The sequence below is a fragment of the Musa acuminata genome, chromosome BXJ3-1, assembly GCF_036884655.1.
Source record: "Musa acuminata AAA Group cultivar baxijiao chromosome BXJ3-1, Cavendish_Baxijiao_AAA, whole genome shotgun sequence".
Taxonomy (NCBI): Eukaryota; Viridiplantae; Streptophyta; class Magnoliopsida; order Zingiberales; family Musaceae; genus Musa; species Musa acuminata.
In genome coordinates this window covers 14,227,704-14,239,850 of record NC_088349.1, presented here as the reverse complement: position 1 = coordinate 14,239,850, position 12,147 = coordinate 14,227,704, and the positions used below count along the sequence as shown (strand labels likewise).

Sequence of the window (12,147 nt, the reverse complement as noted above, 5' to 3'; positions counted from 1 at the left end):
TACTGTTCGCCGTCTCTATTCTACGTATTCGTGAAATAATGAAAGCTACGTAACATTATTCTACGCTGGTTATTCCCAATACTACGTGTTTTCTTGTGGAGGCTTTGACGTCTTGCGGAGAAACCAAAGATAACGAAAAGAACCCATGGAAGGTGACATATGCCATCTCGTTCTCATCCACCAATACGTTACCGCCACTTTCTCCTTTTTTTTTCTCTCATGTATATATGTGTGACATTCCGCAGCCACTGCCTGTAAAGCTGATTTTTGAGATAGACTACGACATTAATTGGGCTCGTAAACCCCATTTAACACGCGAAGCTTGGCGGCTTGCCCTCCAGCCGACGTCATACTAAGAGGATACAGCCAAGAGAATAGTCCAAAGACGGCTGCTGCCACTTGGCACGAGATACGGACGTTGGCGTGACAGTCTCGAGATGAGTCATCATGACGTGACGGGCACTGTGGCGCAGCGAGCTGCGCATCCGCTGCGCCGTAACAGTCTCAGTCCGGAGAAGGAATCCGATGGTTAGCTCATCCCGTACGCAATCAACGGATTCTGGTTTGGGGTCCCCTTGACTGATGGATCGAACGGTGCCGGTGTGGTGGGGCCGTAGCTCTACCAAAAGGTTAATAGTGTCAGCGGGACCCACCCACTGGCCTCGGGCCTTTTTCTACCGGATAATACCAACCGACCACCCAAAGTTTACCCAATTAAACGTCTCCCTCGTACAACTGAACCCAACTTTCGGCGGAGGGTCCACCGAGCAGGTGGGCCCATTCCAGTTGTAGAACAGACCCGAAGCGCTCGGCACCACCTCGGTGGGCCCCGATCTCCTTGGCATCCGAGGCTGCCCCGCGAGCCCTTCCGGGTCGGATCCTCTCGATATCCACGTGTATCTTTTCCGTTTAGGTCGAATTAGGCTACTTGTTTTGGAAATTGGGTTAGACACCTCAATGAGATTTGAAATAATTTAGGTGCTTAATTAATATATGTGAAAAAAATATTGTTGATTGTTAAGGCAAATTATAAACTAAAATTTGGGACGGAATACCAGCATTTTCGAATCTTTAAATAAGCATAAATAATTTTTTTTATTTATCATAGAGTTGATCGATGTGTTCGATGATAGTAATATTGTGATCCATGTACTCTTAATAAAACAAAAAAATGAGACTGATTTATCGACAATCTCATGATCTATAAACTCTTATAAAAACGATAATAATGATACTATAATATCATCTTCTTTTTGTTCTTTTAATTTTTTAGTAAATTAACTTCAAACTGTATTATCCTAAAATTTCCATATTTTTATATTTAATTTTTATTCATTACATTAAATAACATATAATACATTCGAACATGAGATATAACAGTTAGGATGTCTCAGCACAGATTAGAATCTCTATTAATGCCAAATAAATCTATGTTTCCCTGTATTCATGGTAATATGAATATGTTGATAATCATATGATAATACAAATATGATTCGTCCGTAACATATATACGAGGGACCAAATATATACGTGGGTCGAAACGATTGGTCCATTATCCTGGATCTTGCTCGGGTCTTTTCACAGAGATCTTGCTTGAAAATTAAGCGGTTCACTTCGGGTTCGATGGGCACAAGAGGAACAACCCGTAACAGCGATCGCCCGCCTATAAATACGTCGATGGAGGTCGGGCCTCTCATTTCGTTTTATTTTTTGGTTCCTCCCTCGTGTTCCTCACTGTGCCGGTGGCGAGAGAGTGGGAGAGAAAGAGAGAGAAGGGGGCGGGGGTTGCGGGTTAGGGTTTTGCTGGTTATGGTGGGATTGTGAGATATGGCGGGGGAGAAGCCATCGGTGGAGCTCTGCAAGGGCGTCAATGGCCTCGACAAGGTCGTGCTGAGGGATGCGCTGGGCAGCTCAGCCGAGGTCCCCTCTTTCTTTGCCCCCTTCTGCGAATCTGCCTTTTTGGTTCCCACAAATTTCTTCCTTTTTATAACAAACGATCTAGAATTTTAGGTCATTTGCTTTTCGTTGTTTCATGGTTGAGATGGATCTGTTCTAATTTCTTTCGATCTCGTGTCATCGTATCGTCTGATTTGAGTTGTTCTCTCTTGATCGCGCATTCCACGACGAATCCGTGCGGAAATGGTGGGATCTCTAGTCTTCACATATACGAAGTCTTTTTATTGGCTGCTTCCAGTATCATGTTAAGGAACAGCATACGGCATGCGATAACAATCAGATGTATCAAATCTGTTAAATTCCGCAGAAAAGAATCGAACCTCGTACTGATCAAGAATTTCTCTAATTGTTCGTTAAGTATCATGTTCTAAGGAAATTAATCGAGGGGTTTGGCCTTTGCATGTCAGTCAGATGATCTGATCTCTTTGAGAAGCAATTTAAGGTGAAAATTTTTGTACATTTTCTAGTATCTTTTATGTTACAATGGGTATATTCGTGAATCACATATTTTAATGATGAATGTAGATCTATTCAACAAGTTGCCCTGGTAGAGAACTTGTTATACCATGAAATAAGTGATTCGCTCGTCATTAGATATTAGTATCCAAGATAATTTATCTGGGTAGCCATGAGCTGTTTTCTTTGACTATCTAATTCTTCCAGCTGAAGTGATTGGTTTTCTCCTGGTTTTGATTTCTACAATGCTGCTTGGTGGTTCTTTATTATTGCTCCGTTTTAGGTGAAATGGGCAGTGACCTATATCAATGCAGCAATAAGCGTGTTATTATGGTACCTAGGTAATCGTAATAATCATAGTGTGGTTCATGTCACATAATTGTTGATGAGAGTTCCTATTGCTTTTGGGAAAGTGGTGTATTGATCGCAGTGCTTCTTCCATAGACCTGTAACAGCTTAAATTTAAAAATGTTTGTTGATAAAGAGTGAACTTGCTTAAGCTTTTCCTTTGGAGAAGTCTATTTTTAACGTTATTTTGCTCCATATTGCTTTTAAATTGGCACTGACACTTAGCATGAAGTTCCCTGCTATAAGTTTGTTACACCATGTACTTGTAAAAAAAGGCTTGCGGTTAAGACAATCCCTCTTGTTGTCAACAATGGAATGAGAAGGCCTTTGTCTTATCATTGCCCTTCTAGTTTCTAAAGCATTGAACATGTCCTGATGATAATAAGATGAGAAGGTATATTGGCAAATCTGCATTAGTTGCATATACTAAGTTGGTATTTTGTCTGATGATTCATTGTTGTAATATGTCATAATGGCTGAATCATGGGATGTGAATCCAAGTGCTCATCGACTACCGCTGTGTAGTTTGAATTCTTTGAGACTAATAGAAGTGGGAGATTTATGAATTCTTTGAAAAGCATTTATCAGAGTAATTTATTTTTTTTTTTATTGACAGATTGTATTTAGCCACCTTTTTCTCCTTTTTCCAAGTCATTTTATGTGCATTAAAATTCTAAATATTAGCACATGTAGTGGAATGACAAATGAGCACATGTAATTGTAAATTCAAGGATTATTTTGCTATGCTCATGAAACAACTACTGTGGAAACTGTAATTTTCATTTCTTTCTTCTTTTTTAGGAGGGAGAGAATATTGCAGTCCCCTTTTTTTGGTCATCTTCTTCCTCACTGATCCTCTTTTTTTTTTTTTGAGCCCTGTCATCTTACATTACCATCAGTGATTTAAAAAGCGCTAGGCGCCAAAAGGCGTCAAGGTCCAAAAACGTCCGAGGTGCTAGGCGCTCACCTAGGCGTTCGCCCGAGCAAAGCGAGGCGTTAAAATATAAAAATATATAATATAATTAATAAATATAATTATTTAAAATTTTAAAATTATTGAAAGTTATTAATTATTAATCTATTAACAATATTAAAAATTAATGATTTTAAATAAACTTAATAATATTAATAGTATACAGTATCGTATACTGTTAAAAGGAAGTGTAAAGGGGTGTCGAGCCTGCTGACTGAAAAAAGAGGAAGTGGCAGCGGCGACAACGGCGAGCGGCGGGCAACGGGAGGTGCGAGCGGCGACAGCGGCAGCGTTTGCGAGCAGTGACAGCGGCAGCGGGAGCGGCGAGCAGCGAGAGGCACGAGCGACGACAGCGGTAGCGTTTGCGAGCAGCGACAACGGCGAGCAGCGGGAGGCGCGAGCGGGGACAGCGGCAGCGTTTGCGAGCAGCGACAGCGGTAGCGTTTGCGAGCAACGACAGCAGCGAGCGGCGACAGCGTTTGCGAGCAGCGACAGCGGCGAGCAGCGTGATCGAGATCGGGATCGGCAGCAGTGAGGGTTAGGGTTCGGTTGTCACTTATATCAGTTTTAGTTGGTTCGATTGAACCAACAAATCATCATAGATCGAACTAGGACCGAACCAGACCTAAAATCCTGGTTCGGTCGCTTTGGTTAACCCAGGTGCTTGCCCGAAGTGCCCAGGCGGCGCCTGTTTGAAGCGCGCCGCCTGGGAGATTAGTGAGGCGCTCGGGCCTTGCCTCGCCTCGCCCGAGCGCCTAGGCGAGCGCCCGAGCGCCTTTTTAAATCACTGATTACCACTCATTTTGGTCCTATGACTATCTGATAGATGCTTCAAATATAACAATGTTTGATGGTTGACTAATTATTAACATATGCTATTAGTAGTGGTATTTTTAAGTGGCTATAATTGGTGTTTCCAATTCTAGATTTATTTCTTCTACTAATCTCTTTTTCAACCATGTTTATCCAATTTTCTGAAATTAACCATGACTTAGATTATGAGTTGTATCTTTAAGTAAACAAAAACTGAACAACTGGTATGAACTCATGCCAGAGATCAATTATTATTGCTTTCTACGTTTGCAGTGTCATTCATAAGTCTATTGGAACAATTACTTGATCATCTAATTGGGAAATATTCATTTTACTGAGCCTATGCTTATTGGATATAGTTTGTTGATTTGGCTGGAAAATGAAGATCTTTATCTGTTTACCACTTCAATTTCCTTAATCCCCATTCTCCCACTTTTACTCTCCTCCCTTAAACTTGTGCTGGACCTGCCCCAACTCGTGTTCATGCTTGTGTTAATTAGTTTCTGTCATGTTTTCTGCATTTCTGCAATATTTTTTATGTTGTTTCTTTTATGATAATAATTGTTAACTCATTTTATAACTAATGTCCATTTGCAGGTGTACTTGTTTGGAGGTCATGTAACATCCTGGAGAACTGATCACAGGGAGGAGTTGCTTTTTGTCAGCAATAAGGTACTCTCATGTCATGTTTAGTTCTCAGTCCTTACTATTTGCAAGATAGTGTGTTAATGTAAGACTTTGTTGACACAGTATCAGTCTCTGAGGTAGTAAACCAAAGGTCTTAGGACTATGTACCTGGTACCTGGTTGGCATTTGGAGCACAGGCATGTTGAGGTGCCTGAAAAACCCATATAGTGAAATTCTTGATGAATATTTCAGGATTTAGCTGACTAATCCTGACATGTTGCTTATTGTTATGCCTTGACTGTCTTTGTTCTTCTGAGATTTTAACTAAACTGAAGCCATCTACACTGGCTGACCATTTGCAAACCAAGTGTGAAGTGCATGCTTATACATTTAAATGCATATATCTATTGTAATTTCTGTTTCGCTTTCTTCATATCTTCTTCCTTACACCTGCAGCTGCATACACAGCTGCCAAGTGTTTTTTGGTTTTTGACCCACTATGGCCTTTATCATCTTCTAACCTATGATGACCTTTTATCATCTTTTGACCTACTATGACCTCTATTATCTTTTTTAATTTTAACCTTGCTTTCCATCTTTCTTTAGTATCTCTGTATCATTCTCCTTCTCTTTCTTGAAATTGTATTATGATATTTTGAGGTATCAGCCATGAGAGATTCAGTCTTTAAACTTTATTTTTGCACTTATTGTATTCTGATGATTCTCGAATCATCATACATTTTAGTATCACATATGTTGGTCCAATTATTTTTTGCCAGTACCATGTCTTGTGAAGGAGATTGACTTTCTGCTTGAAGTTTGCCACTCTGCCTGGCTTTTATTCTCTCCAAAATTTATCATGTCAAACAAGATTTATTGCCAGCAAAGTTTACCTAAATTCATTTTTTAGAATCATGAGTGCTTTGCAACATCATTGTTTGCAGTTTTATCTTTTCTTGCTGGTTTAAGGTCAAATTACTTGTAGATTTACAAGATGACTTATGAACCATATTAATCAAACTTACATTGTAACATCGATATCTCATCAAGGTGGTAGAGTATAGTGTCCCCATGATGGAGCAGGTTAACTAGTGCTTCTAGCTATAGTGATGGTTGGAAGCTGTTATTTCATACTTCCTATCCACCACTTTTGCTTTTATAACTACCTATGGGTTGCTCTGGGGTCACATACTTTTCTTCATTGTTTCTTGCAGGCTATTTTCAAGCCCCCAAAAGCAATACGTGGGGGCATCCCAATATGTTTTCCACAAGTAAGAGCTTTTGTTGTTATGTTTTTTTTCCATTTATGCATTTTTTTAAGCATAAAATTTTTGATCCCCACAACCTAAAAATACCCTAAAAATGCAGTTTTCAAGCCATGGAAATCTTGAACAACACGGATTTGCCAGGAATAAGTTTTGGAGTATTGACACTGATCCACCACCTTTTCCATCAGACAGTTCAAGCAAGACTTTTGTTGATCTGATTCTGAAGCCAACTGATGATGATATCAAGATATGGCCTCACAGGTTTCTGTCTTTCAGTCAACAATTTTTATTATTAGTTTGCCACTTTGTTTCATGCTTTCAATTTTTTTTTTTTTTGCTTTCTTATTATGTTGGACTCCTTTCTTTTGCAAGTTGCATCCACTTTTGTGTTAATAAATACTTAATCTTCTATTACAGTTATGAATTCCGTCTAAGAGTTGCATTGGGCCTTGGAGGAGATCTCATGTTGACATCACGCATAAGAAATACCAATGCTGATGGAAAACCGTTTTCATTTACATTTGCATACCACACTTATTTTTCAGTTTCTGATATCAGGTTTGTCAAAAAATTCTTACTGAGGTTTTTTGTGTCTTTTAAATATGTTTTATATCTTCAATTTCATTCTACATATTTTCTGAGTCTCTATCCCCATATGCACTTTTGTCTTCTTTTTGGAGTATATATAGATGCCCAAATTCCCTTGTATGAACAATTATTGAATTTAAAAGTGAATAATCTACAAACAGCAATATGAATTAAGTGGCAAGGATAGCACGAAGCACATCACAAATATGCATGGCTCAAGAGTTATAGCATCATAAAGAAAAAAAAAAAGGAATAAGCAACAAAGTCAACAAAATATTTCAAAAATATAACAAATTGAGTAATTGATAATAGTCTATTACTTGTTAAAGACTATAATAGTCTATTACTGTATATATAACTTGTTTGTTGCATCAAACTTCAAGAAGTAGTAAAAGGACAGAAAAAATAGCAGTAAAATGTGACAGGTTAGTTGGGATGGATTTTGTAAGCAATGGTGGGCCACTAATCCACATCTGTTGTTCCAACAAACATAATGTTTTTTGGTTTCTGGTACAAATACATGCAGAGATATAAGTGTGACAGATGCAGGGTTTTGTACACACCTAGAGTGAGATGGAAGGAGCTGATATTCTATGAGCATACCAGAACAGGGAATGAGGGAGTGAGGGAGAGAGATGGAGGTGATATGCTGGACTGGTTTAGAAGTTAGAGAAACAAAGAGAGGAAGGAGAAGACAAGGAGAAAGAGGATGAGGGACTTGCTTGGTGATCCAGGGCTGGGCTCTCCAGATCACGAGAATGATGGATGGAATGGCATGGGATCTGTACAAAGGAAAACTAAGATAAGGAGAAAGAGGATTAGGGACTTGCTTGGTGATCCAGGGCCGGGCTCTCCAGATCACGAGAATGACGGATGAAATGGCATGGGATCTGTACAAAGGAAAACTAGAGCTAGAGATAAGGGGATGGGTTCTCCACAAAGGAAGGAAAACAAGAACAAACGACCTTAATTGATGATACCTTAAAATCAGATATTTGGAAATACAAGTTGCAGCACTGGCTTATCATGTAACTCAAATTATGTCATGTCAATGCAACTACCTCTTGTCAAAAAACCATAATTCAATGTGCTGCAACCCAACAAGCCAGCAGTTGGGTTGCATCAAACACAGGTCCACATACTAATGTTCTTTTGGCAGCCCCTTCCTGACTGCAAGCTTCAGCTGTTATTTCATGTTATCTTAAAGGTTGCTGTACCTCTATATTCTTCTATTAACTGCTGCTGCATTTTCTGCTGACTGGATTTATTTGCATAGATTTAAACTGAGGATCAGACCTCTCATATGAAGACTTAACTCCTTTTTTTTTTTTGTGAACTTCATTGTTCATCCCTTTTGACTGTATTGGCATGCTAGTGCATCTCCTTTATTTGAAAGAGGTACTGGTGCATGTCTTCAAAGTTTGCAAGGCACAGACTGTACCTGCTGTTATGGACATTTTGCATATTAACCTTGTTTAGATGTTAATTATAGAAGGTTTCTTATCTGAGATTATAAATCACGATAACAATACCTTAAGGCCTTTAAATGGCTGATAATCTTAATTCAACATTTGCATATATGGTTAAATCTTATTACAATCAAAATTATCCTAGAATATGCAATTAAAAAGTCGCACTGAAAGAAAGCAAGCCCAGAAGGGCAATTTGATGTAGGCATGGAAGTGTTTTGTGGGAGTGGTGCATTGTGTTTCGGTAATTACTGATTTAACTTCAATTCTGTAATTACTAATGCATTGCAGTAGCGAGACATGCTGTACGGCAAGCAAAAGTATATTGATACCTATAAATTCTCATATATGTTAATCTTTGTTGAACTGATTAGAAGTTTACATGCTTAGAATGGGTTTTTCAAGTTGGCACATGCCAGTTCAAATTGTTCTGGAGTATTTAGTGCACATACTTCTCTTGTTTGGCAGCATGTGGTGTAGTTGATTTTTCTCCCTTACCGACTTCCTTGGCTTCAATTTCAAGTTGATGTTTCAGTGAAGTGCGGGTAGAAGGTCTGGAGACATTGGACTACCTTGACAACTTGAAGGAAAGAGAACGTTTCACAGAACAAGGAGATGCAATTACATTTGAATCAGGAGTGAGTAAACGAGCATTGTATTGTTGTCCTTGTAATTTGTTATTGAACACTAATTGTTAGATAATTGTTTTGACTGAAAAAGGTGGATAAAATATATTTGAGCACACCAACCAAGATCGCTATTATAGATCATGAAAAGAAAAGGACTTTTGTTTTGCGCAAAGATGGACTTCCAGATGCCGGTAAGTCTATGTGACAATCTTTTTTCTCCTGTTTGTTGTTTTTGTGAACTTTTTATATTCATGATTTTGACAGGAACAACTGGTTAGATGAATGAAACAAGCTTCCAAAAACAGTTAAGAGAAGGCTGAAGCACACAATCTGGGTTCCTAAGATGGATAAGATGTCTGTTTCAGCTTAAATTCTGGTTTTAATTAACACATGGTGTCAACTGTAGGAATAAAATAATATTAAAATTATCAATTACAACTTAAATAATGGATGTGGAGTGAAAGGGGAAATTTTTGAAGGGTGATGGAAGAAACTAAACATTAGGACAAAGAGTGTATACCCGAGTTGGTCATAAAAGAGCCTTAGTTCATTAATTCAGGCGATCATTTTGTTTTGAAGTTTGAATCTAAATTGACCCAACTTCTAGTCAAACTGGACTTAACTAACAAGATTTGTGGTGAAATAGTTATCCCAATTACTCCATCTGAGAGAGGCATCTAGACTTCTAATGCACAAATAATGTTTCCAGCCAATTACTACTACATGATAGTAGTACTCATATTCATTGATTCTACTCAAATTATGAATACAAAAACTATTATTCTACTAGATTAACATGAACTCCAAGCGATCCAACCATAAATCCTTGCATTGAGCGAGAAATACATCATTTTTGATGAATAAAGTAATGGTTATCTGTTGACAAATTGTCAATTAAGCAATCATGTTTCATATGTTTGGGCCAGTCTTTTGGATATAAAGATCCTGTTTTAGATTCTGTCCTCACTGACTCTTTTCCTTCACCTTTCTTCAACCATTGCAGTGGTATGGAATCCTTGGGACAGGAAGGCCAAAGCAATGCCAGATTTTGGGGACGATGAGTACAAGCATATGCTTTGCGTGGAGGCTGCAGCCATCGAGAAGCCCATCACTCTGAAACCTGGTGAAGAATGGAAAGGAAGGTTAGAGCTGTCTGCTGTTCCCTCCAGCTACTGCAGTGGGCAACTGGATCCTCGAAAGGTTCTTCAAGGATGATGTCTATCAGATGTGTCTTGTACAGGTACCATATTTAAGTGATGATATACTAGATCTTAAGTTTTTGCTAAACCATGATAATAGTAGGTCGGTACAGTTCATTTTAGCTTCTAATACTTAGCTTGTAATCCATTTTGGAACATCTCATTTTGAGTGGTATCATACAGGTAACGAGTAAGACCAAATCATATCTAATTTGAAATCTTGATTAGGCAAATGCTAGTTAACACTTTTTTTTAGTCTGTAGGCAGATGTTACAGCTACTGCAGTTAGTTGCATGACTTCGATTGAAATTTTAAATCAGAGACTTGATCTTATTATATAAGATCAATTTGTTGTCGGTAGGATAGTAGGTTCTGTTCGTCTAGGTATTTGACTTTGTTATGTTGTAATGATTCTTGCAGGCACTAATTTGTTGCATAAGGGTGCTTGAAATTGGCTTTGGGATGGACGTTCTCCTCCTCCATTTTCCTTTATGATCCGTGTACCTAGAAGTTTCATTGGAATAATAGTGCCCTGTACATCAATTTGGCTCCCCTCTATTAAGCAGGAGTTCCAACCTGAATCATTGGGGTACTACACTATTTGGTGCTTCATACTTGACTTTTTTTTTTTTTTTTCTTTTATGTATTTATACCATGTCATAAAGCAGCAGTTCATGGTGGATGAGGAGGCATGTGGATGCCTGTCGCTCGTCTTAGATAGTAGTATTCTTCCTAACTGTAGAACTCGTACTTCCTGGTTGAAATGCTCGTTGCAAGCTGGTGCTTGGCCATCTTTCTTTATCCAACACCTCTTTTATTTTACTCTCTATATCAGGCCATAAGCCTTGGTCACAAGGCCATAAGCTGGTGCTGTTGAGCCTTCGGTTCGATGGTTTCCTGCTAGTCTGAAAGTTTGAACTCATCAACAATCGAGGGCCTAAGTCAGTCCCTTAGATGCACACGATACCTACAGAGATCAAATGGTCTATCGAAGCGGTGTCCATTAGATGATAGAAGTGGGGAACGGGATTGTTCATGGTTTCAACTCGTTTTGTGTTTCCACTCTGTTCTGCTACCTATTTGTGCTATTGCAGTTAGCAGTAGCCATCAAATAACACAGGATCTTAAAAGTATACTTATTGAACCAAGATCACTAATTAATATTTGGGAAAAAATTATCTTAATAGTATACTTACCCAAATTCTATTGCTATTGTAAGTTTGATACAATCGATTTCTTTTTCTTTTTTTTTTTTTGGCCTTTGGCAAAGAAGGATGAAGATAAGGATTCAGGATATTACGAAATTCTATTAAGGTTTTTACCAACTAAGAAAGTTGATGCCTTGGTACCTGAAGTGTCTATCTACTATGATGTTTATATGTAACAGTTTGTTTGATCTCATGTTTGATTTTGTGAGAATGGAATTTGTCGTGGGGCTCAGAGTAGATAAGTTAAACAATAATCTTGTCGAGTTGTATGCCCCCATTATTTGCAAGCATCACCAATTCAATAACAAATTATAAGAAACTAGAGCATGAGAGAGATGCATGTTACGTCTACAGATTATATAACGCATTTACCATCTTTCCCATCTTCTTACAAATATTCACCACCATATATTGCTCCAAAAAAATTTCAATATTTTTAACAATTCAAAACAAAGTGCTGTCTGCAAATCTTCCTAAAATTTGCAATTTCATGTACTTTTTACCCTGAAGAAGGTCATTTATGTAGAGAGCGAGTAATTAACGGTGCCAAAGGTCCACACATCTCGGCGTTCAGTAAGCCAGTGGTAGCGTAGGACACGCAGTGTTTGTGACC

General features: G+C 38.4%; 1 protein-coding gene across 2 annotated transcripts; it reads left to right on the top strand.

Moving 5' to 3' along the window:
* The first annotated feature begins 1,741 nt into the window (after positions 1 to 1,741).
* LOC135629327 (putative glucose-6-phosphate 1-epimerase) lies at positions 1,742 to 10,907 on the top strand. Of its 2 annotated transcripts, XM_065136536.1 has the most exons (9): positions 1,751 to 1,920; positions 5,144 to 5,218; positions 6,388 to 6,444; positions 6,542 to 6,702; positions 6,859 to 6,999; positions 9,034 to 9,136; positions 9,219 to 9,318; positions 10,131 to 10,367; positions 10,747 to 10,907. In XM_065136536.1, the coding sequence occupies exons 1-8, from the start codon at positions 1,828 to 1,830 to the stop codon at positions 10,340 to 10,342; spliced, it is 942 nt and encodes a 313-aa protein (XP_064992608.1). In that variant the 5' UTR covers positions 1,751 to 1,827; the 3' UTR covers positions 10,343 to 10,367; positions 10,747 to 10,907. The 2 variants fall into 2 exon arrangements, with proteins under 2 accessions (XP_064992607.1, XP_064992608.1); XM_065136535.1 differs by having other exon boundaries at positions 1,742 to 1,920; positions 6,542 to 6,999.
* Positions 10,908 to 12,147: the final 1,240 nt, after the last annotated feature.

Excerpts from the sequence above, each read along its gene's own strand:
- LOC135629327 (XM_065136535.1), top strand. The coding sequence starts at position 1,828 with ATGGCGGGGGAGAAGCCATCGGTGGAGCTCTGCAAGGGCGTCAATGGC. Across the intron at positions 1,921-5,143 it reads CGCTGGGCAGCTCAGCCGAG|GTGTACTTGTTTGGAGGTCA; the intron begins GTCCCCTCTTTC and ends GTCCATTTGCAG. Across the intron at positions 9,137-9,218 it reads CAATTACATTTGAATCAGGA|GTGGATAAAATATATTTGAG; the intron begins GTGAGTAAACGA and ends TGACTGAAAAAG.